The sequence below is a fragment of the Pezoporus wallicus genome, unplaced genomic scaffold (genome assembly GCF_028554395.1).
Source record: "Pezoporus wallicus isolate ANWC-B61680 ecotype Strahan unplaced genomic scaffold, APGP_CSIRO_Pwel_v1 contig_5908, whole genome shotgun sequence".
Taxonomy (NCBI): Eukaryota; Metazoa; Chordata; class Aves; order Psittaciformes; family Psittacidae; genus Pezoporus; species Pezoporus wallicus.
Genome location: NW_026635282.1, coordinates 1,425,945 through 1,450,950, shown reverse-complemented (window position 1 = coordinate 1,450,950; position 25,006 = coordinate 1,425,945). Strand labels below are relative to the sequence as shown.

Genomic DNA, 25,006 nt, shown 5'->3' with positions numbered 1-25,006 from the left:
GCAGTTTTGGCAGTAGTTGAAGGCCCAGCGTTATTGGGACTGCTGATGTTTGGAGTAGTTTTAGCAGTGGGTTTGATTGTTTTTTTTTCCAGGAATAATGAGTAGAAAAGGAAAACCCTTTTCAGGAAAAAAGTTTCTGCTGTTTGAAAGGTAGTTGGTTTTGAGAATCATAGAATAGTTAGTGTTGGAAAGGACCTTAAGTTACCTAGTTCCAACTCCCCCTGCAGTGGTTTTTTTTTTTTGCCTTTTTTTTTTTTTTTTTCCTTCTTCCCCAAGCGATGGAGAAAATGTAGGAAGGTTTCCTGTTGAAGGCTGAGCACAAGTCTCGTTGAAGATACTATAAAATATAATTTATGTGAGGAAAACTGTTCCTAGCACCAGCCTTGTGCTTATTTTGGGTCATTGTAGTGTGCCTTGTATAAATTGCTCAAAATCTTTTGGAAGACCTGGAATAAATGAGGGCTTATTGGTGGATTTTTAGGTTTTTTCCCACCTCACAACATCTGCCTTTGTTTAGATTGCAGCAAAAATTGGAGGAGATGCTGGCACATCAATGAATTCCAACGACTACGGTTATGGAGGACAAAAAAGACCTCTTGAGGATGGAGGTATGCACTTGTTACTGCTGGATTTGGCTATTGAGTATGGCCATGGTGCTACAAAAATTGTAGGTGGTGTTTTTGGTTTGTGGGTTGTTGTTTGTTTTCCCATAGCACAGCATAAAAACATCTTGTGCCCTTTGTAGATCATTACATGCTTTTTCATTTTCGGTTTAATGGGGAAATAGTTTTAAACCATCATGCTCTAACCTGAAGTGAATGTAACCCTGTTATAAAATATTTTTAACATGGTTTAAACATTCTATTAATGGTTTAAACATTCTAAAAAGGAAAACATATTGGGGGGGGGGGGATAAATGCATGGTTGAGAAACTTACACAGATATATCATTTAAGTCTTTTGTAGTTGTGTAGGGCTGATTACAGTTTGTAAATTACCATTGGAGTAAGAAGTGCTCACTCTTTTAATTTGATTGTTTCATATACTTTATTATTGCCGTTTCAAATAAAACTTAATGCATTTCATTGTAAAAGCATAGGACTTTAAAAAAAGACAGGAAAGTGTATTTTCTATCTTGCAGATACTTTTGCTTAGTCTTAACATTTGCGCCTGTAGCATGTGTGAACCCTGATAAGATCACATTTAAATCTTTTTGCAGCGTTTTGGATTTCCTTATACTGCAGTAAAGTTTTCCCTTGAAATGTGTGTGTGGTCTTCGGTCTCTTACTAAGCAGTCAGTTTGAACTTAACAGGGTTTGGTATGTTTAATAGACACACAGAATCCTGGCTAAATTGTGGAAAGAAATCTCTGAACTTGTTGTAATGTTTTCCTAGGTCTCACAAAAGAGCAATGACTTTTTTTCCGTTAAGAGGATTGAAACTCAGTCTACAGAATGTAACTAGGGCTTAATATCAGGAGTTCTTGTGTAATGAAGTTTTTTTTCCTATTAACAGTGAGATTTTCAATATACAAAAATGAGCTAATGATGCTTCAGATGATATATGTAATGTATTCTTTTTATTTTATGTGTAGATGGCTCTTGGACAAGTCCGAGCAGTACAACACACTGGGAGGGAATGCCCTCTCCTTTTAAAGGCAGGAATTTTTATTTATTACCTGTGTTTAGTATGTAAACATGACATAAACTAGTGGATCTTTCTGGATTGACACAAATATTTCTTGGAATATGTGTCTTGAGTTTTTGCCACACATAAATTATGATGGTTCATATAACCTTTATTTTGGGGTGGGAAAGAAGCATCCAAAGTCTTATCTTTTCAGGTAGAGGTTAATTATGCCTTTTATTCCTTTACTGTACAGAAAGGATTTGGATGGTAATGATGTAGTTGCTTTGAATCTGCTTTTTTTTGAAGTTTTATGCTATGAAATGCTTGATATTTGGATAGGAATTTCATATTGACATTCAGATTGAGATTGCATTTCCATGTGATACTGTTGTATTTTCCAATGTTTGATGTAGATTTGTGGTCATTGTCAGAGATTTTTGTGGGGTTTTTTTTCCTTTAAATCATTGTTGATTTTTGTATGGGTTTGATTTATTTTTTCTCTTTTTTTTTTTTTTAACTATAGAAGCATCATTAGCTTGAGCAACCAACAGCTAAACTTTGTTCCTTGTCTTAGTTAAGTTTCAGTGACTGGGTATCTATGAGCAATCTACAGTGTGTTCTGAAAACTGCCTTTTGTTAAACTACTTGAGTAGATACATGGAAAAACCTAACATCTTTTCAGCTATACTAACCAATTGCTGAGTGTTCGTGAGATTCTTTCTTCTGTTCAGATGATCAACTCCCTGAAATTGGAGGAAAAATAGGGAAAAAAATGAAAGGGGGACTAAAACACACTGGAAAGTTACGATTCACACTAAAAGGTGTAAACACTTCTTGAATTTTTAGGAAAAAAAAATTCAAAAACATCTTAATTTTTCAGATCAACCAGATGCTAAGAAAGTTGCTCCTCAGAATGACTGTAAGTAATTTTTATGGGGGGGGGGGGGGGGGGGGGGGTAAGGAAAAATAAGCAATTGTGACATTGTCAAGAATCTGAAATGGTGTTCTGGTAGGTGATGCTTGAATCAATAGTACCAAATGTATGGCTGGGGGTTTATGTCTTGTTTTCTTGAAGCAATGCAAGTCTGCTTTATAAAATTGACAGTGTAGTTAGCAACAGTTGAGAATGGTTTTAGCCGTTTTTAAAACTCTTGATAACACTTCTTAAAAGTCAAGTTGGACAAAAGTTCATCCAGCTAATTTTTATTATCAAAGGGGAAGCTTAGTTGTAAATTTTATCACTAGTTTGAATTTAATTTTAATGATATTTGTTTATAGCTTTTGGAAATCAGCTACCACCAATGCATCAACAGCAAAGGTAAGAGTTTGCATTATGCATTATGTAGAGTTTTCCTCTTTACTGAAAGAAAGCAGTTGCAGATTTTTTTTTCATGATTTTTTTTCCGTTAATTTTCAGGTGGTATCAATGAGAGCTTACCTGAAAAGTAGCGTAATTGCATAAAGAATTACTTTCTAGTTGTGTGATTTGTTGAAATCTAGTTTCGCAAGTCCCAAGCCGAACACTTAAAACGCATCTATATTGTTATCTCATTCTCTCTGCAGCCTTGGCTATACATCAAGTTTAGTAAAAGGAAAATGCCTTGCTGGTTTTTACTACTTGAGCATAGGTAGCATAACCTGAAGTTAGAAGCAGATCTGAAGGGGAAAGGGGTTGACACTATCCCTTAAACAAAAAGAAAAGCAATGGAATTCAACAAAAAGGAAAAAAAAAAAAGAGGGGGGTTCAGACTTGACACAGCATATTTCTCATATTTGCTACAGCATAGTAGTTTTCTCGAGTTATTTCTTCCCTAAACAACCATATCCAGCTATTACTATCATGCTTGGCTTTTGGTTTTGATATGCAAGGTGCTGGGATTGTGTATTTTCAGCATACTTAGATGAATATACAGATGAAACTTAAAATGCTATATTACCTTTTTGTACCTCACATCTTTTAATAGTGAAGAGGATGAAGGAAAACTCAGATTGATTCATATTACACTTGAACTGTTCATAGTCACTTTTGTTTATTGTCACTTTACTTGGTACTGTGCTTGCATAACAACTTTCAAAGTTGATGTGAGACATGAAAGCCAGGATAATAATGGGGGCAGTAGGTTTCATTAGTTTAATGGGAGGATATATATAGATTTAATGCCAGTTTGGTCTCTGAACGGTCTTTTTTTTTGATGTAACGTTATCTGTAGGTCTGTGATGACAGAAGAGTACAAAGTTCCAGATGGCATGGTTGGATTCAGTAAGTAGTATGGATGTGGTGGTGTAGTATAATGAGGAATGTTAGCAGATGCTGTTAATACAAATAATCTTTTGGTGTTTTCTTTCTCTAAGTAATTGGCAGAGGTGGAGAGCAGATCTCACGCATACAGCAAGAGTCGGGCTGTAAAATACAGATTGCACCTGGTAACTATTTGTGGTTTTATTCTTTATTTTGGTGGGTTTTTTTTGGTAGAAAGTTCAGAAAGCTGGTCATTGCTTCTGATTGCCTGAACCTTCATTAAAGGTGTATTTTAATTTTTTTGTGCTAATGGTAGTTGTCATGGTTTAAAAAAATGCAAAATTATTGTGATACATTAATTCTGTGAAATTCCAGTAGTTCATATATTATGTTTGATCACATAACCTCTTTCTGACTTTACACTACTAAGAAATTTGTTTTATTTTATGACTGTAGATAGTGGAGGCCTGCCTGAAAGATCGTGTATGCTAACTGGAACACCAGAGTCTGTTCAGTAAGTAAAACAAATTTGGTGTGTTCATATTTAACTGTACAATACACTTAAATTTATTTTTTTATGATCAAAATGTTGTATCTAGATAGTATGTTCATAACACAGTATTTTTTCTTTTTTTCTATTGAAGAGGCAGTCTGGGGACAATTAAATGTATACATAAGAAAAAAGGCCCTCAGCATCCTTGGAATTTTAAGACAAATACATGAAACCTCCAACTTTTCCCAGTCCAAACCTTGTAGATAATACATGGGGAAAATGTGGAAAAATGAGTAATGCGTCAGAGTAGGAGTTACTCAGAGCCCAGCCCATCAGAGTTCCTAAATGGCTTTTGTGTAAATTAATGTATATCAAAAATTATTGTAAGTGGTGTCTCTAATACCTATCAGCAAAGTTAACTTTTGCCTTCCTGTGTTCAGGGAAGAGGATTGTAACAGTGTTCTGTTTGATTTGCTTTCTTTACGGGCACAGAAGTCATATAGTGACTTAAAGACCACCTTATCCTGGATATGCTGAGAAAGTTCTTAAGTGTAGTAGTGTATTTGGTGCTACTTCATTTATGTTAGCTGCTTCCAGTTCAGGTTTGCAGGTAGAGGTCTGCAGCTGTGTGTTTTCCCTTGGGAAAGTAGCATGGTATTGTCATCTTATGTTGCAGCCAGGGATTCATGAAGTCATTCTTTACAGGAGGTTTTTCTTTCTAATTACAGTTTATTCCACTCACATATTATAGGAAAGGATTTTTAACTGATGTTAATACTGTAATCCCAGTTTTACTCTGATAGCAACTCCCATGTGGTGAATATATACTTACTTTTGTTCAATATTCTGGTAATGGCTACAAGTACATATGTGCTTGCTTTGCATGCTGATTGAAGCAGTAGCTATTGCAGTACTTGATGTTAAACCTAGGTTTAAACAGTGTCAGGGTTTTTTTTCCTTTTTTATAGAACTTAACATAGACTAGATCTGCCTTAAGAATGGTTGATGGTACATTAAAGAAAAATTGCTGTCAAATTAGAGGTTACTCAAATTACTACTGAAATTAAGCAAAGTTAGAAAATGTTTTCTCTGATTTTTTTTTTTTTTTCTTTTTAAAAAATGCACTAAAAAGGTAAACTGTAACAATGATTAATCTTCTAATTAAGACTTTAAAAATATTTTAAAGGACAACATTTCCATCTTCTGAATTAAGGTTTGATCGGTGTAACTGTATTCAGGGATGATGGTGTGTTTGGTAAAGAAACACATTTTGTATTCTGACACTGGGCTGGTTTTAGATCTACCACATTAATCTGGCAGTTAATTTCTTAAATTATTCTTACAGATTTTCTGAGTTTGCCTCATATTAGTGATAATGATTATATTTCTTCAGAAACTTTGCAGACTAAGAAAATAAAAATTTACAAGCAGAATGGGTGTGAGCAAGTGGCACTTGTTGGAGTATATATTTATAATACATATTGTATTATAATACATATTTATAAATGTATATATGCCTTCACAGATCAGCAAAAAGATTACTTGATCAGATAGTTGAAAAGGGAAGACCTGCACCTGGCTTTCACCATAGTGATGGACCTGGAAATGCAGTCCAAGAAATCATGATTCCAGCAAGTAAAGCAGGATTAGTTATTGGAAAAGGTGGAGAGACGATTAAACAGTTGCAGGTATGTATGTGTGTGTGTGTGTATGTATCATCTTGTAAAAATGTGAGATAGTCTCTAATCTGGATTTGAGTGGATATTGACCTCCCTTTTGTGAAATAGGAGCGGGCAGGCGTCAAAATGGTCATGATTCAAGATGGTCCACAGAACACTGGTGCAGACAAGCCCCTTAGGATAACTGGAGACCCTTATAAAGTTCAGGTAAGGAGTCCTTCAGAATTCAGAGCATTTTTAAATCCATTCTGATGTTGCCTGAATGAAGTACCTAAACAAACTTTCATTCTTCTTTTAGCAAGCCAAGGAAATGGTGCTGGAGTTAATTCGTGATCAAGGTGGCTTTAGAGAGGTGCGCAACGAATATGGGTCAAGAATAGGAGGAAATGAAGGGATAGACGTAAGCATGGTTGAAAAACTTGTTCACTGTATTTTGAGATGTTAACATTAAAATGTAAAGCTGGGTAATACCACTGAAAGCTTTTAACCAGATTCCAAAAGTGGTTGCGGCATGTAAGTATTACTTGTTCATTGCTGAAATTGCAACTTCAGATGCCGTACAGCATTCACTTTACATTACCAGCAGTTCTGAAGAATTCCAACTAGCTGGATTTTTTAATCAAATAAGAGATAAGTTTTATAGCCAAATATATAATGTTACAGAAATTGGAGTTTGGCCTTTAAAAAAGGGTATTTAAGTCCACTTATTATGACAGTCATAAGCATGTAACTGTTGATCAGAAGTGACGCTGAAAGCTTCATCTGCTACAATGTGCATTTTAAGCGTGTTAGAACTTTTGTTCTTTGATTGTGGGAAGCATAATACCCACCATCAAAGGAATTGCTGCCACTATAAGAACTTGTGCATAGGCTCTCTCTGATATTTTCATCCAGTTTTTGCTAGGCTTGTGACTGGATACTAAAAAAAAAATTTAAAAAATCACACTTTAAAAAGTAGCATAGAATCGGCCCTAGTTTACCAACCTAATATGTGACCCTTTAATTTTGTTAATTTGGCGGGAATATTTGCATCATCGATAGCTTGAATTTATTTTTTTTCTCTTTAAGGTTCCAATACCGCGGTTTGCTGTAGGTATTGTAATTGGAAGAAATGGAGAGATGATAAAAAAGATACAAAATGATGCTGGTGTTAGGATCCAGTTCAAGCCAGGTTCGTATTAAGTCCTTAAGTTTCTGTGAATTGAGTGTAAATTTACTGGATTACATATATTGGAATAGTTCATTTTTATTCCAGATGACGGAACAACTCCAGATAGGATAGCCCAAATCACAGGGCCTCCTGACAGATGTCAGCATGCTGCAGAAATTATTACAGATCTCCTTCGAAGTGTTCAGGTTGAGTAATACATTGTTTACTGTTTAAAGTCTCCTGCCTGACTTCTTGAAAGACATAAAATTTTTAAAAATGAGTGTATAACTAAAGAAGATAATTTAATGGTGTCATTTGAATCTGCTTCAAAGTTGAGTCTGGAATGTGAATGTTTGCTTTTATAGTTACAGTTCTGCAAGTATCAGGATGACAATACTGATTCAGACTCATGGCAGCTCTTGATTTGACTGTTTCTAGTGCTGCTGCTTCTGTTACCTTGTATTAATAGCCTATATACTGTTAACCTTTGGTTGTGATCAGTGTTTTTAAATGCTTATTGTGAGATGGGCCTCACTGCTGCATTTACTGAAGGCAGAAATTATGTCTTTGTACCCGTGAAACTTCCTACTTGCTTCTATGTCCTTTCCTTCGTCATCTTTCATTCAAATCTATGAGTAGTGAATATTTTTTTTCTTAACAATTTGTTTGCAGTACTTTTTATAGAACATGCTAATTTGTTGCTTTTTCTTTCCAGGCTGGTAACCCTGGTGGCCCAGGACCTGGTGGTCGAGGAAGGGGTAGAGGCCAAGGCAACTGGAACATGGGCCCTCCTGGTGGATTACAGGAATTCAATTTTATTGTTCCCACTGGCAAAACTGGATTAATCATTGGCAAAGGCAATATATCTTACGCATATCTATGTGTATTTAAAACAACTCTTAGCTTTTCTATTTGTACAGATAGTGGTACTAGAGAAAGGTTTCAAAAGAAGCCTTGGGAAATAGTTTCATATATAGTGGAGCAACACAATACTGCTAAATCACAACACTCATAATACCCTTTTCACATTTTCCTCACCAAGACCCATACCTTAGTACTTAAAAATCAAGACCCAGTAAATTTATGTAACTTTTTAAAGTAGTAAGTACTGAGTTGCATTGGTAGCGTTTGATAGATTCTTAGATGATCTAATTAACTTGCATTTGGTACTGTTTGATTAGCTTAGTGTTACTGTATTTCACTCTAAAACTACTTATCTTACTCATCTGTATCTCACTCTTAAAACTACTTTTCTCATATTCTAGTGAAGATCTTTTACTATGGGATCCTAGAACAATTTCTTAGTTGTGTGTTTATTAAAGCAGCTACTTCTCAAAGAATTTTATTTTATAAACAATTTACTGCATGCTTCCAAATGGAACACGTGAGTTATCTTAGTCTTCAGTTTGTAATGTCTTTTCCAGACACAGTACATAGGCTGACATAGTTCAGTTACTGACTTGGAAGGTTGACTGATCTTCTTGTTGTTGGGGTATTTTTGTTTTAAATGCAAAATGATCCTTGTTTTGGGAACTTTGTGCCTATTAATGATAGAAGTAACTTCTCAGGATCCTGTAAGAGGAGGAACTAGTTTAGGGAATTTAACTTTCTGGGTAAAATGCACCGCAGAATATTTGTACTTTACCATCTGGTCAGTTTCTAGGTGTTTTTTGTCATCTGTGCTTGCTCTACTGCTTTATAGGGAGGATGAGATTTAAGGTTGTATTTTCTGATAATTGTTGGGTATTGATTGATACTCATGTCTAATCTTCCATCTTCACATGAATGAAAAAGACATATTGTAGGGGTTCTTCGCTGTTCTTTCTCAGGAACAATAGTTTGATCTTTAAAAAATAGTTTCTTTTTACTGGTTTATTACAATGAAAGTTCTATACTAGACTGAAAAGGCACTTTTTAAAATTGTTTGGATGTTCTTGCATGGCTCGTAAGAAAGGTGCCTTTTCGTTTCTTTATCTTCAGTTTCCATGCATGTGACTTTTTCTGACTTGAATCTTAGTATTTTTGCTTCAATGCATGTCATAAAAGCTGTATGTTGCATTGTAGGTGGTGAAACTATTAAAAGTATAAGCCAGCAGTCTGGTGCTAGAATAGAACTTCAAAGAAATCCTCCACCTAATGCGGATCCCAACATGAAGATGTTTACTATCCGTGGAACACCACAGCAAATAGATTATGCACGACAACTCATAGAAGAAAAGATTGGAGTGAGTATTTAACTATATTTTGGTTTACTGTCATAACAGAATAGGAGGCAAGTCTCCTTTGTGGAGATGTTTTTTCCATTTCACTTCCAAATTATTTAATCAAATAATAAACTGATGATAGTAATAATGGTAATCTGGGTTTGAAGTAATGTAAACATAACTTGATGTACCAAAGGAAGCAATAACTTGATACAGAAGTAACAGTGGTTTTCTTCAGTGTAATACAGCATGGGTTTTAATGATGTGTTCTTGAAGATACCCACTTGGTGTGTAATGAAAAATTTGGTGACTTCAAAGATACACTTGATACTCTTAAAGCTACTAAGCTGTGTGTTTAGTTTTTCAGTCTCACGGTGTTGAGGTGGAGTTTTAATCTAAGTTTACAAACTTCAATTTAACTACAGTTTTGTGTACATATGTAACCATATTTACTGCCTATTTTTTGTACCTGATCTTACAAACAGATTTAATTAGCAAGATTAACCAGATTTAGATGTATCAGTTTATTTAAAAACCCTGATAGTTTTGTTTAGGTTTGTGGAAGAATCTATGTTGATTTGTAAACTCTTGGATTCCTCAAGAAGGAATTGAAACAAATGCACCTTTTTAGTTGCTGTTACTGCCATGGCTGGTTTTAACTCTTTAACTAGCCATAAGCCTAATTATTCAGGAAGACGGATTTCCCCAGGGAAATGGTTTTATTTAAAAACCATCAAACCTCTTAAATTATATTCTTAAAATGTTCAAGTTTCATCTGTGTGCTACTCTTGTTACAGGGTCCAGTAAATCCATTGGGTCCACCTGTTCCACATGGACCCCATGGTGTTGTTCCTGGCCCACATGGACCTCCTGGGCCACCAGGTCCTGGTGCTCCCATGGGACCATATAACCCAGCTCCTTATAATCCAGGTCCTCCAGGTCCTGCACCTCAGTAAGTACTGCTTCAGCTAGCTTCCTTTTTTATAGGGTGACCCTGGAACTGGCTTTCAGTGTATATGTGTGACTTGATCTTTTATAGTGGTCCTCCTGCTCCATATGCTCCACAAGGATGGGGAAATGCTTACCCACACTGGCAGCCACCAAACCCACCAGATCCAGGTAAGAAATGTCATAGTTACGCTGTAGCGTGGATATACTAAAGTATATACGTTTTGTCCTTACATGTATGTACATTTCACAATTCATTTGTGTTAACACTGGTAAATCTGAAAAAGCTCCTATTCTTCAGGCTTTTTTTTTCTGATTGTTAGTTTATGTATGTTTTACACTCCACATGTTTCTTGTGAGACATTGAAATTCAGTTGTTAAAGTTGGAACGTGCTTCTTCACTAAACATGAAGTTCTTTAATGAGGATGTTTTCTTTAATGGTCAATTACTTCATATTTTATTTTAAGCAGCGCCCATTACAATCTCACTGATCCTGACTTTGCACAATTTACGCTATATTATATATTTCTAGTTTTTGTTGACCTATATGAGATTTGCTTCTTAGAGTCTGATACGGATTTATTCTGTTCAGTCCTTTATGAGGGATAAAATTTATGTTAATACAGTAATACTAGTTAGAATTGTGTATTTTAAGCTTTTGCTTATAATAGTTTTGTATTTTCTTCTGAAACCCATCTTTGTAGAATCTGTTTCTTCTATTTCTGTTTATCTTTGTCAAGACTAGGAGTTTTTATTTAATTACAACTTCCCAAAGTTGTAGTATCCTGCTTTTCTTTAAGTTACATCCTTTGGTTGGACTAGAGCATATGGGGAAACGGAACTGCAGTCAAGGAAGTCATGGTAAGGCTAGATGCTTGAGTCACTTGTACCTCATTTGTTTGAGGTAGACCTTGGTCGTCTTCACTTCAGCCAGAAGATGTCAATTTTATTTTTTGCTATAAATGGAGTAAATATTTCTGATAGCTATTGATAATGACACAAGTTCCATAGGTAAGAAAGGGAGGGCTCTGGGGGATGTTACAATCTATAGAGAGTTCTGTTCCTATCCAAGTCTTTTATATATCATTTCTAAGCAAAGAACAATCTCTGGTTTCAGTTCACAGACTTTTATAAAAGGTTGATCTGCATGCATTCAGTTTAGAATTTGAAAATGTCTATTGTATTACTTAAAAGTGGAATGATTCAGAGTGACTTGACTTTAAGTCTTAGCATACCAAAAGTGTCATTAAATTCAAAACCATTCGCAAAGCATTACAGCCTTTTTCATACTGTTGTTTTTTGTTTGGGTTTTTGTTTTGCCTTTTTTTTTAAATTTACCTATGTAAAAAACTGTAAAAATGGCAAATAACCCTGGTGTCATCTTAATGCTGATAAGAGGTTTTTGTATAAATACTCCTGTTAAAATCTGTTGACATTTTCTTCTGTGCTTTTCAAGTTGTTTCTTTCAACTAGCATTTCTTTGGATGAGCTTTATACAGTTTTCCACTTAGTTGTTCATTTCAGTGTAACAAATGGGTTATTTTAGTATTTTTTTCAGAGGTGCTTTCTCCAGAACCATGCTTGCTTCTTGTCACATGAAAGTGGAGCTAGTTACTACAGTCATATTTCTTTGGATATTTAATGAATCCAGCTCTGTGTTCTTCTACTCTAGAGAAGTAGCTACTAAGGGGAATGAGGGGGGCGAAACAGAGCAATGGCTTATTTGATATTTGCAGGTAACCGTAGAACATAGTTTAAATGCATTATTGTTGATGGAAGCAGTGCAATTTAAAAAGGAAACAGTGTGTTAACATTGTTTTCTGTATGCTGGGACTAATGTGTGCTTTTTAAGTGGTTATATCTGGCTTTAATGCTAAATGAAATGCTACAAGAAATGTGTTGGGGATTTCTTCTCCCTGATGCCCTTTTTATGGGGAGTTCTTTATCTTCTGTTAGCCACTGTCTTAACCTATTTTGTGTTTGGAGTGAATACACTTCTATTCCCATTTTAGAGTGTCAGTTATGTCTCTGTCCTTAAGTGAAGTTCTTTCCTCAGTTGGCTGCATTTATTTGCAGATATTTTTATCCTTTTAAGGATATAAATAATGTTAAAGGATGTTGTTTGCATTACAAAACATACATTCTCCAATAGTAGACTTTCAGTTTTTGTGGATTGCCAGTCTGGTAATGTAATCAGTCTTTGTGATTGAACAAGAATAAGCCATTCCTAAAGGCTGTATGTGAAAAACAAAAACAAGGCTTTAGGAAACAGCATCATTGGCCTACCTAGATATAGTTAAAAGTAAGGGAAGCATGGAGATAGCAGCAGCAGATGTTGTACTATTTGTTACACTAAAAAGCTGTAAGCAAACAGTGATGCTTTATATCCGTGTATGGGGATTCAGGTTCTTAAAATACTATGTGTTTCTGTATTTTACTGTTACCTTAAAACTGACATGCATTGCAAATACCTAGTAAGATTTGTATTCTTCTGTTTCAGAAACATGCATTTGGCATCCCTCCTCCACCTGTGCCAGTGGTCATTAGTGTGATGTTATGACGAAAGTAAAACCACTGAGATTGTTTGGTGCTAGGATGATTCATTGTTGATAACATTTAGTACCTTGACTAAGAGTATGAACTTGAAAGTCTGATGCAGTTTGTCATGCTAAAAAATTAATAAATGGCATTGTAGTAGTTTTGAAACAATTTTCTTATCAGTCCTATGACAGTACACTGTGTACAATACACTTGTCTGAAACATGGAAGTTTTTACTAGACTGAAGAGATACTCACAGGATGTATGTGGTTATTTGGTTTAGATGGATTTTTCCTTGGAGGGAAATAGGAGCTCTGATGGTCGCATTCCATTCATACTACTTTTTATAAATGCTTACGTTATGTTTTCATAGGTAAGCCAGGAACAGATCCCAATTCAGCAGCGTGGGCAGCTTATTATGCTCACTACTATCAGCAGCAAGCACAGCCACCACCTGCAGCCCCTCCTGGTGGACCAGCTACAACCCAAACTAATGGACAAGGTAGCTTTTAGTAAAATGGATATGTTTCTCATTTGTGGGGGTGTAGACGCCCTATTATTTTTTGTTGTTGTCTTCATATATAGGGTAAATTCATTGCAAAGGAGTCTATTTTCTTGTGTTTGTCTTGTGAATTCCAGAGAGAATTTTGTTGCTACTTGGGCTAACTTAAAGTCTATGTAGTGCAGTCATAAGTAAAAATGAAATGAGCCAAACTGTTGTCATATCCTTAAACAGTTGCACCACATGAGTGGTTTTAGGACAATTACAATTATGGTATAAGTTGTATTAGTATAATTGTTGCACCTGGATAAGGCTTACCACTTACATTTTAGGTAGTGCTTTGTACTGTGAGTGATATGCATTTCCTGAATTTTGAAAACATGCTAAATGTTTCAAACATTTCTTTGTTCCTTTGGTGTCTTTTACAAATAGTTCATATTTATAATAGTTTGTACCACATAGGCTTACAGTGTCAGGTTTGGGCTATGTTATTTGGGATTGTTACTTAAAATTTCATTTCATGATTTGTAAAATGTTCTACACATGAAACCAAACCTAGTTTTATTTTGACTATTTTTAATGTAATTCAGGAGATCAGCCAAATCCAGCACCAGCAGGGCAGGTTGACTATACCAAGGCCTGGGAGGAGTACTACAAAAAGATGGGTATGTGTGCAGGTGTTTTCTGTTGTCGCATGGTAGAATGTTTTAGAAGACTTGTGTATTGTGTTTGATAAGAAGGGTTGTTGTTTGGTTTGTTTGGTTTTTTTTTAAACAATGAAAATAAAAATGCACAATCCACATATATTGCTAAAGGCCCTGAAACCTGCAGTAAAACAGACTTAAAATTTTGTATTGTGCTTAAGGCATTTACTTGTATTCATGCTAGTTATCAACTTGCAAAAAATAATTCATACCTAGTGAGATGTCTATATTTGATCATTTGGGAAACAACATCTTTTAAATACTTCAATCTGAGTATTTTTAAGTATATATTTAAAGTATATTTCATAAGTTCTGGAGTTCAACTTTGATATACATCATGAAGCTGTCTGATAGTTGTTTCCTAATGCTGATAACGTAAATAAATATTTTTTTTCTTGTAACTTGTTTTCTGTGTTCTAGGTAATGAAAGCATCATAACTAGCTTTCATTTACATCATGCCCTTTTTTTAAATAGTATTTTGTAGTACTTAAAATCTGTGTTTAAACTGCAGGTTATATGTTGTTGCTAGCTTTTTCAAAATACTTTGCTTGACCTGTCTTATGAAACTGAAATGTATTTGCTTGTTAAGTTGCTTTTGTCAGAATAAGGAAAAATTAAATGGACATGATGCATTGGCAGAAGGTTCTATTATCTTATAAATCATGGTAATGTCTTCCAGGTCAGTGTTTTGTCCACAGTGTTCTCCCATGAGTGTTGTCATTGATGCAGATTTGTATACTGAGAACTAGTGGGCTTGCACATGCCAGTGCTTTCTCTGGTATCTCTCTTTGACCAGACATGTAGCAGCATCTGGTTTGGATTTTTGTTTCCTTGTTTGCATGGGAGGTTTAGCGAGTTGTCCTCTTCCAACTGCACGCTATTTTCTCATGGAATATTAAGCATTTGGAGCTAAGATTAATAGCACATTTAATTGCTCTTGCCAGCCTTCTACCAGGTTGATGTCAAATTATTTGTGAAGACATAACTACCCCTATTCTTATTTTGGCATAGCAAAAGTGGTGGAATGAAACATAAAATATGTAATGATGGTATACTTGGAGAATTGTGTATTGGACTAAGAAAACTGCAGTAGAACTCCCAGACACATGATTTTTTTAAGATGTGATAGGCCTTTTCCTTCCCCCCCCCATTTTAGCGTTAGTTCATCTCACATTTTTTAATGGAAAGTTGTGAGGGGTTTTTTTCTGCTTATTTAAGAATGGTGTAATTTGTTGGCAGGGGCTCTGCCATCTTTGTAGTTTTCTGTCTCTGGAAACCAAAGTGAGTGGCACTAGTCTTACATTTGCTTGAACTAGCTAGTTATAAGGTGTTGGGATTGAGTTTTCTGGGAGGAAATCCAAAGAGGAGTATGAACCCAAAAAAGACATTGGGCGATGTAAATAATAGCTCTTCAAATGCAAAATTATAAAAAAACCTAAGTCAGCAATCAAATAAGAGGAAAAACAGAAATGCAGTTTTGATTGACTTTTTCCCTTTCTATTTCAGATTGAGTTCTTTCCTGAAGGAGAGCTCTTGATGTCTAGACCTGTATAACTTGACTCTATAAATCATGAGCTCGAGTGTGTAAATCATGACATAATGGTGGTGAGGCACTGGAATGAGTTGTCCGGAAAAGCTGTGGTTGCCCCATCCCTGGCAGTGTTCAAGGCCAGGTTGAATGGGGTTTTGAGCAGCCTGGTCCAGTGGAAGGTGTCCCTGCCCATGGCAGGGAGTTTGATCTTTAAGGTCCTTTCCATTCCGAAAGTTTTACGAGAACTTTTTGATTCCTCAGCATGTTGAAAATCTTAATATGGAAGATAACATTTCTCTTAAGATCCACTTTGAACTGACTAAGTGGGGTTGAAGGGCAGAGAATTCACCTAGAACTGAATTAGTGCTAAGTGGTGTTTTTCCCCACCTCCTTAATAGCATTAAGTAGTACAAAATCTGATGGAACAGGAAGGCTGACTGTCAGCAAGTTCATGTGGTCTGCAGGCTTTGAGATGCAGTCTCTACTGTTTGTGCTTCCTCCTGTACTTACTGTAATGCTTCTGTCCCCATTAACTTATGTCCCTATTAATATAAAAAAGGGGAAGGTAAGAATTACAAGTTACTCACTGACTTTTCTTTCAGATTTTTCACAGCACAGATAATTACACAAGCAGCTGTTACGGGGAACTGAACTAAAGCTTGGAAAGTGCTGCACCCAAGCAGTTTTAGTTTTGCTGCTGAAGAAAACTTTTTCCATAGTGCATGGGGCAAACTTATGAGGGTGGCAATAGTGAGCTGGATCTGATACTGCAGTTGGTGATCAGGATTTTCTCATGGTTTTTTAAGTATTGAGTGAGTTGTAAACTAAAGCACCTTTGAATACTACCATTAAAACCATAATACTGGTTCCAGAGTGGCTTCCTACTGGTACAGTATGACTTGGCTATTGATAAAAACCACTTTCCATGTTTTTACAGTATACAAAACAGTGACTAGAAAATAACCTGTTTCCCAACTCAAAAATACAGTGATAAGATCCATCTCCTTTTTCAGACTGATATTTTGGTCCTAGACTTGCTGAGTAGCAAATACAATTAAAAATAAAAATGAAAGCTAGTAAACATATTCATATACACTGCTAGGTTGCTGTACATGGATCTTGTAGGTGATCCAGACTATCTAATTGCTTGGTACCCTACTTGATAAATTTAGAAAATTTTGTTTGTAATTTCCCTTGAGTATTACCAGGTAACAGAATAGTTTGGCTTTTGAAGACATAATAGATGCTGTTATCTTGAGTTGGAGACATAGTATTTTTAGTTTTCCTTGAGAGCTGAAACAGATTTGCATAACTGGGCCCTAAAAATCTTGCAAGGGTAACAGCTCCCTTGAAACATGAAGTTGTATTTTAGTAAATGATCGATATGTCACTATAGCAGTTGTTATCTTTTAAAGCCATTCTTGTGGGCTTGATTTATAATGGAGGAATTCCATAATAAGACAGTGGAACTGTTCTTTAATGATTCCTCACCACTGTAGCAGGAAAAAGAACAAAGAAAAGTTTTCTTTTACTGAAATCACCCTTTATGATTTGAGTAGTGGAAACCATGTAGAAACATCAGCTTTTTCTTTCTTAGCCTTCTTGATGGGGATGTACTCTGTTTCTTGTGTTTCTTTTGTGTGTAGTACATCAGTCTTGTTCATTGGTATTCCAGTTGTATCTGGATATTAATGAACATTTATTGTTTCAGTGTAATTCTGTACACTGAAAGGAAGTTCTGACTAAACTGCTGAACTCCGTGAGTAATTTCAGAATTACTTGCAGTACTTACTACAGGAATGATGCAGCTAAAATATTTTGAATCCTTATTAACCTGTTTCAGAAGAGAAGTCCAGTTTGACATTTTTGAGTAGATCAAACTTCATATATTTGGTTTGTTACTCGAATTTCAGTACTGCCTTCTTGAATGTCAGAAGATTCTTTGGTCATAATACACAAAAAAATGCCTTAGCACATTCAGCTGTGCTGACAGTTATGACATAGCTAAATGATTTATAAATAGAATTATTACCTCAAATGAGTAGTGTGTCCTGGGATAATTTGTAACCATATTAAAATCATTCTGGTTAAAATAATTGTTCAAAAGTATAAATTATAAGTGTGACAAATTGTAAAATGTTATTTCAGCTCTTAAAATTTAAAGAAGCTAATTGCTTTACTGTATAACCTCAGAAGTGATGGAGAGGGTTTTTTAATACATCTACAGTGTAAGTGGGAAAACTCTAAGTTGTATAGACAGTTGGAAAATGGAAGAGTTGCCAACTGTTTCCATTCTCTGGTCACAATGTTTTTGAGAGGATTGAAAGAATACACGTGTATGTAAGAGCGTGCAGATATCTAGTAGTCATGTGAATTTTCTGTGTAAAAATATTTTATAAAAAACAAAATCAACCTTCTATATGATACCCTAGAAAACAGTTCATTGAAACCTTTGATACATGTTCCCCAGCATTAATGGTCTTCTGTCCAAATAAAAGGTGAGTTGGGTTCAGGTAGGATTGAAAACTTTCAGCCATCATTGTGTGGAACCTTTTTCGTGGTAGCAGGATAAAAGATGAGAGGCACATGGAACTGTACAGGGTGCAGGCTTGCATTTTTTCTTGATGGTCATTGGATGCTGTTGGTTTTGTAGTGTTTTTTTAGTTTTTATAAATTTTTTAGTATCCTAGAAGTAACTTGTGGAGAAGGTGGGGTTTCTGACTGTAAAACTTTGATTTTACAGATACCTTTTAAGAATGTAAATACAAAAATGTCGTATCACAGTAGTAATAGTTATTTTTAAAGTTTTAAAGCTGCAAGTTGTATTTGTTGGAGGGACTGGTAGTTCTCAGCTGTAAGTCTGGGAAAGTGACTTTATGTGTACATGCTATTTCTAGAGAATTGGAACTTGAATGAAGGTTGGAAGGAGAAGTTTCAGGACTGTATTCATTGGTGGAGTAAATGTTTACAAAAACAAATGCTCTCTTTGAAAAATGTTATCTGCAGTAACCTAGCAGTTGCATTAAGGAGACCACAATTGGGGTAATGAATTGGGGTAATGGCATCTGGTGAATTTAATAATACATTCTGTACAATAAGATAAAGTCAGTCTAGATGAATTACAGAAAGTAATCTTGCCTGTTGATCTGTATTTTAGTTTAATTGATCTGTATTTTAATTTAATTGCTGCTGGTTGTTCAGGTCAGTTGAAGTCAGCAAAGACTTCTGCTTTGGAACACCAGTCGAGGTGGAAAAAAATTGTCCTCACAGTTACTTAATTTTGCTTTACATGGGAATCTTTGCATTAAAATAATAGGATGAGTGGTTAGGTGAAGAAAAAAAAAAAAGCAGCCACAAGATTATTCTGAAGCTGAGGAGGAATATTGCAAGACTCTAGGTGATGTTTGCTGGGCAGTGAGATGTCAACATTTTCTCATTTCTGTTGCAACAACCAAGCTGTATCATTTTAATTACTTGTAGGTCAAGCAGTTCCTGCCCCTGCAGGCGCTCCGCCAGGTGGTCAGCCGGATTACAGTGCAGCATGGGCTGAGTACTACAGACAACAGGCAGCATATTACGCCCAGACAAGTCCACAGGGAATGCCACAACATCCTCCAGCACCACAGGTATAAAGTTGAAGTGTTTTTTTTTGGCTGGCTTCTGTTTCAGTGGTTATATATTTTTGCATGTCTCCTGCTTTGTTACCTTTGGAGTATGCATCTTTTTTTCTAGCGAAATAACTATCAGAATAATTAATAGATTACTTTGTTTACCTGATTACGCAAATTCTGTATCTATCCATGTGTTTGGTGATTATGTTTTGGGGTTTGTTTTTTTGGTTGTGTTTTGGTTTTTGTTGTGTTTTTTTTTTGTTGTGGTTTTTTTAAGAAAAACTTTTTCCTCCCAGGGTTTTGAAAACCATGCAAGAAGCCACCACCATTTACATTAACCAATTTTTCTTTCTTAAAGGCTTCACTCCTGAGTTAGCTCGATTTAAAGGATTTTCTTTAACTTTTTGTGTATCTCTTATGTATCTCTTCTGCACAGGGCCAATAATAAGAAGTGGACAATACAGTATTTGCTTCATTGTGTGGGGGAAAAAACCTTTGTTAAATGTATGGATGCAGACGCCTTGATGAAGATCTTAATTTTGTTTGGTTAAAAAAAAAATAGTGTTTTTGAAAATGTACAAAATATCTATCACTACTGATAGGAGGTAATATTTCTGTGTAGAAATGAAAAATGGTTTGTTTTTAGTATTAGTGTAGATGTACACATTCCAGCAAATGTATTTGCAATTATGTGGTCAATGCTTTGTGATATAAATGTACTTTTTCAATGTATACTTTATCACTTTTAAAATGCCTGTTTTGTGCTTTACAATAAATAATATGAAACCTCCTGTGTCGGTAAGTTGGATATGTGGGTATATAAAGAATTATAGGATTGTTTTGCAACGCTGAATCAAGGTACCTGTACACAAATGAGCTTATTTTTCCCCCAACCCATGAAACCTTGTTGAGTTTAAAAACTTGTCGTTGACATGTTTTTCCCGTCTTGCAGAATAGTTGTAGGTGGAGGATCTCTTTCATTCATTGTATTTGCTGCCTAGCACCAGTAATCTTGATACCTTAATTTTCTTTCTATTTGAGTAAAACTGCATGTGTTTAAGACAGTGATTTTTTTTTTTTTTGGCATACTTCCATTGCATTAACAGTGAAATTTCCTTTTATACATGACCACTGTTTCAGACCTGTGCAGCTGCTATAACGTAATTTTTGTTCCTGATGGAATACTTCAAAACTGTTCCTGCATAACTATTTTATGGATTTTTTCAGACTAGTTATGAAAGTTATTTTAAGTGTAATGTGCTTAAGCCTTCAGTTTAAAGTAGTCCACTTCAAAATTCAGTGTAGAAAAGTCAATGTGGTATGCGTAGTAGTTACAGGAATTGCATCTGTCCTTAAAACACTGTTTTGTTTGAGTTATGGGGAGTGGTTGAGAACTTCCTGCAGAGCAAATAACTTGGTTTTGTAAATACTCAAGCATTTGAATCAACTGAATATTTTTATATATACTTGAAACTTCTTACTGCTCTAATGCTCATACTAAAAATCTGATTCTCTTAAAATCTTGTGTTTGCTCTTTGCATATTTATTGGCTCTTTGCATATATTAGACTACATGCAATACAGTCTGTCTTGCCATTGTCTGTTGAAGTGCAGGTTTGATCCAGCCAGTATAGAACTAGCTCTATAGGGGTGAGAAGGACTGTGCTGTGTATCATCCTTGATTGTTCCTTCAAGGAGCATTGCACTGTAAGTACATCAGAATGACAAATTGATGAACTGCAACAGTATCTTTTTGTCAATGTTCCACATAATGAAAATGCCATACTTGTGTAACTATTATGTTGGAATACAGTGCTGATACCTTAGGAAACCGTAATTACTTCTTAATTCAGAAACATAGGTTTGCGTATATATATGCACATACACATAATATGAGCTTTTGGGTAAGTATTCGTGAACCGTTCAGCAATAGCTAAAAAAAAATTGTGTTTCTTTGTATCTGAGTAATAGTGTTTTTTTTATTAGTACTCCTGAGACAGGTGTATTGTTCAGTGTTTTAAAGTATGCATATCGTAACACTCAAGTCTTTGGAACAAGTTGTTAGACAGAAGTTGTCTTTGCCTTCAGCTAGTTGGCAGATACATAGTGATGTAGGTATGTTTTAAATCTATAACTGTTAAATTGCTTTATCTTTTGGAACACCATATTGTTGCTTTGAGAATAAGTTTTTTTTTTAGGGTGGCTGCACAGAAGTTAAGGCTTGAAAACTGAAGTAGTTATTCAAGTAATTAGCAATGTATATATTGTGCTGTAGAAATAGAAGGAATTCTTTTTATCCATTTTAAAATTAGGAATTATTCTGGTAGCTTAAAAAAGGCTAGGACAGCATTTGCTATCTTTAGTGTAGGTTATGAAGTTTAATAGTTCAGATATTTTGCATGGTATTTTGTAGATAACCTTATAGATTGGTGCATTTATTATGTACTAAACTGAGCAGAATTAAATTCAGTGGATTCTTTTATCATTCACAAAATGGAGGCTGTTGATTTTGATTCATTTAAGGTATAAAATCTTTATTAATTGCAAACAGTGCAATTATTTATACTTCACAGTGCCTTCCCAGACCTTCCACCTTAGGTTCTGCTGCAAAAAAGCAACAGGTAAGCACAACCTAAGGAAGTATATAAATTAATATATTTCAGTACATTAATGTTGTCCCTGTGAGATCTTTGTGGTTGTGTATTGAAAAGCAATCTGCTTCCCCAAATGCATTGTTACTCACGGTTCCATTTCAGTGGAAAGTCTTTTTTAAACAACTGTTTATATTTCTAGGTAAATATGTAATTTTTTCTTTTTTTTTAGACAAGATTAGTAGATTGCATTAAACTTGGTCAGAATAAGTAATTTTTGTTATTTTTCCTCAAATAGGTAATTGTTGCAATTAAAGACTCAAACATTTAAAATATGCAGGAATTGCTTTGGTTAGAAACGTCAACAGCCTTCACGAATGTTTTTTTATAATAGGGCACTATTGCCACTTGAACTTGTGAGACCTAAATATGAAGAATATTGCATCTTGTTGTTATCACTGAACTTGATAACCTGTCTTAACAGTTATAGTGTGTTAGTGGAATTTTTAGATAACTTAGTTTGCTTATTCATGCTTGACATGGTAGGAAAACAAATTCTGGAGTTTCAGAGATTAGTATATTTTAAATGAAAAAGCATGTGCACCAATTAAATGTTAACAGCAAATAATATTTTATCTGTATAGCAGCTAGTGTATCCTGTTTCTTGATACTTTAACTGAATTGCTGTATATTTTGATAGTTTAAAATGTTTGTATGTCTTATAGATGGTCTGGTACAGGTTTTTGGTTTGGGTGTTGTTGGGGTTCTTTGGGGTTGTTTTTTTGGGGGTGCTTTTGTGTTGGGTTGGGGTTTTTTTTAGCTTAATGTAAAGCAGCATCTGTTTGGGTTTTTTTTGTTGATTATTCTGTTTCTGAAATGTGCTGCTTTTGCAAAAGTCCTGCTTATCTGTACATCAAAGAAAAATATTCAAAAATACTGCCTTCATTTTCACACACAGTGCTGAAGATGCTGCAAGCACCAAATCATAGCTCATAGAATCAGGTCCTGAGATAGTTACTACCAGTAAAGAGGAATCCTTTGAGTGTATGCCATTGGTGAGCCGATGAGCATGGACCATAGAAGGGCTCCATGTAGAAGGTAAAATTGGCAAAAACATAACAGATTTGAAATGTATCCCATACATAATGGTGTAGGGTATAATTTTTGTTCTGATCACTTTTCATTCTTTAAAGTATTATTGTTTGACCATAAATGTTCCATAATCTGTTAAGTTTTTTAAACTGTGATTTAATAATATAAATCATCTATTTTAATTTATATTCTTCTAAACAGTCAAGCTTAGATATACTGAATTTTTGAACTAAAACCAGTTGTGCTTCAGTTTCTCAAGCCACTTAATATTTCATCTGTAGTTTAATATGTAACTTCGTTTTTGGCATGAGAAAAGGTTAGGTGTGTACATTTGGATTTTGATAACTGTGAATTTAGTGTTGGGGCAAGTCACTTATTCACTTCCTTTTACATGATACTTTTTTCTTCAACTGTTGTTCTGAAATATCTTGAACAGTCTTTCAATTTTAGACAGTGGGAGGAGATAAGAAAATGCCAGTTGGATGTTGCTAGTGTGTGGAAAGTGAGATGTTCTTGTGTGTAGCATTTGAGGTGTACTGACTTGCAGCTTTCTCACTGCTGAGCTTACACAGCATGCTGTTCTTGCTAAGCATAGTGTTTACTTTTCAAGTTTGTCTCCAAGCTCATGGTTCTTGGCAGAACAGGAGCAGATTATGGGAGCTGTCCTGATCCAAAAACATGACTGGCTTTGCTTAGAAATGTAATTAACTTGTCCAAAAGGTGTCTTTAAATGTTTCCTGCTTTTCCGCCCTGCCCTTAAGAGTCCTGCAGGTTTAGAATGTGAAGAATACAAAAAGTTTAAAAAGGAAAATATAATGTTCAAAGTAGAACAAGTGTTTTCGTATCACTTTCTGTAGCCTGTACTTTAATAGGACATGAAATAAAATGTCAGGTGGATAATCTTCAGTCTAGCTTTATCATAAGTCTTCTAGTTTAAGTTGTCCAGGCAGAGAGGATCATTATTCACTTGCACAACCTCAACCTATCTTCAAGAATTTGTCCTTTTACTAGTGGCGTTTTATGGGATGATAGAAATTGTTTCTCCCCTGTTCTCTTCTAAAGTAATGTTTTAAGTTATTCCATTGCATGGTAGAAGCTTTTTATTTTGCTTTTTTTTCTGGAAGAGGGGGGAGGAAAGGGAGGTCTGGGCTTTTCAGAAAGCATACAGTTGGCAGGATTCCCTCTTCCCTAGTAATAGCTTATAAAACTCTTATTTATGCACAAATATTTCTCTTGCGTGCATGTGAAATGCCTTTTCGTCCTGAGAAAAGTGTTCTCTGCAGAAACTACCCGTGTGTAAAAAGAAGATTGGCTTTAAAAGGCAACTGTGATGGGAACAGTGTCTTAGGGAGATGCAGCTTGGACTGAGGTAAATTGAATGCTTTACAAAAATGTGGTTTTGAGTTTGCATTGACATTGTATGTAATATGGGTTACACGTTAACTGTATTACGGTTTTTGTATGTTTTTTTCTCAATAAATGTAAACTGATGGATAATAATAGCAATGGTTTTGTCTTTTTTATGCTCCTCTTCCTGCCTTTGTTAGTTTTAGATTACAGTTTCAGAGTAAAGATTTTGGCATTAACTAGTACTTCTGTGAACAACACCCACATGAAATGAAGTAAAAATATATTTATATGGCTAGAAGGATAAATATTTATTCAAAACATAATGCAGCTTATTACCCTTTTTTTTTTTTCCAAGACATTTCTGAATTTGTAACTTTTGTTGATGCAAAAGAGGAATTCTCAGTAGGTGACTGTACAAAGAGCAGTCAGCAGATTCAACCACAGGAAAATTTCTTTCTGAAACTGCATGAATCTAATTTGCTGCAGGTACCGTCTTTCTGTTAAGGCTTATACACATGTTCTTTAATTTAAAATGTGACTATTGTTCATAAAATTACTCCTGCTGAAGCTGAAAAACTCAGATGGTGTTAGCTGAATGACAGTGTTGATGTCAGGAGGTCTTAGAAAGAAAGAACAGCCTTAAGAAGACAATGTTTAGAGATGCAGCAGTTTATTGCATTAAGAAAGAACAAAGATTGAGAAGTTAGGCACTTTTTGAAAATAACTTTCTTAAAGCTTGCTTCC

At 35.1% G+C, this 25,006-nt stretch overlaps 1 protein-coding gene across 19 annotated transcripts in view; it reads left to right on the top strand.

The window, feature by feature from the left end:
- The window catches only part of FUBP1 (far upstream element binding protein 1), a 35,305-nt gene that overhangs the window by 371 nt on the left and 9,928 nt on the right, over nucleotides 1-25,006 (top strand). For 2 of the 19 annotated variants that reach the window (XM_057417212.1, XM_057417132.1), the window contains exons 2-21: nucleotides 518-608; nucleotides 1,594-1,656; nucleotides 2,509-2,547; nucleotides 2,907-2,946; nucleotides 3,839-3,888; nucleotides 3,981-4,052; nucleotides 4,324-4,381; nucleotides 5,886-6,048; nucleotides 6,148-6,246; nucleotides 6,338-6,439; nucleotides 7,108-7,210; nucleotides 7,295-7,395; nucleotides 7,905-8,046; nucleotides 9,254-9,414; nucleotides 10,191-10,345; nucleotides 10,433-10,512; nucleotides 13,255-13,383; nucleotides 13,974-14,048; nucleotides 19,100-19,245; nucleotides 21,803-21,850. In XM_057417212.1, the coding sequence (XP_057273195.1) occupies nucleotides 554-608; nucleotides 1,594-1,656; nucleotides 2,509-2,547; nucleotides 2,907-2,946; nucleotides 3,839-3,888; nucleotides 3,981-4,052; nucleotides 4,324-4,381; nucleotides 5,886-6,048; nucleotides 6,148-6,246; nucleotides 6,338-6,439; nucleotides 7,108-7,210; nucleotides 7,295-7,395; nucleotides 7,905-8,046; nucleotides 9,254-9,414; nucleotides 10,191-10,345; nucleotides 10,433-10,512; nucleotides 13,255-13,383; nucleotides 13,974-14,048; nucleotides 19,100-19,245; nucleotides 21,803-21,850 (1,881 nt within the window). In that variant the 5' untranslated portion in view covers nucleotides 518-553. Of the gene's footprint in view, nucleotides 1-517; nucleotides 609-1,593; nucleotides 1,657-2,508; nucleotides 2,548-2,906; nucleotides 2,947-3,838; nucleotides 3,889-3,980; nucleotides 4,053-4,323; nucleotides 4,382-5,885; nucleotides 6,049-6,147; nucleotides 6,247-6,337; nucleotides 6,440-7,107; nucleotides 7,211-7,294; nucleotides 7,396-7,904; nucleotides 8,047-9,253; nucleotides 9,415-10,190; nucleotides 10,346-10,432; nucleotides 10,513-13,254; nucleotides 13,384-13,973; nucleotides 14,049-14,767; nucleotides 15,185-19,099; nucleotides 19,246-19,666; nucleotides 20,021-20,838; nucleotides 21,851-22,778; nucleotides 24,413-25,006 lie in introns of those variants that run through there. The other 17 variants (XR_008973160.1, XR_008973158.1, XR_008973161.1 and 14 more) reach the window with 17 other exon arrangements.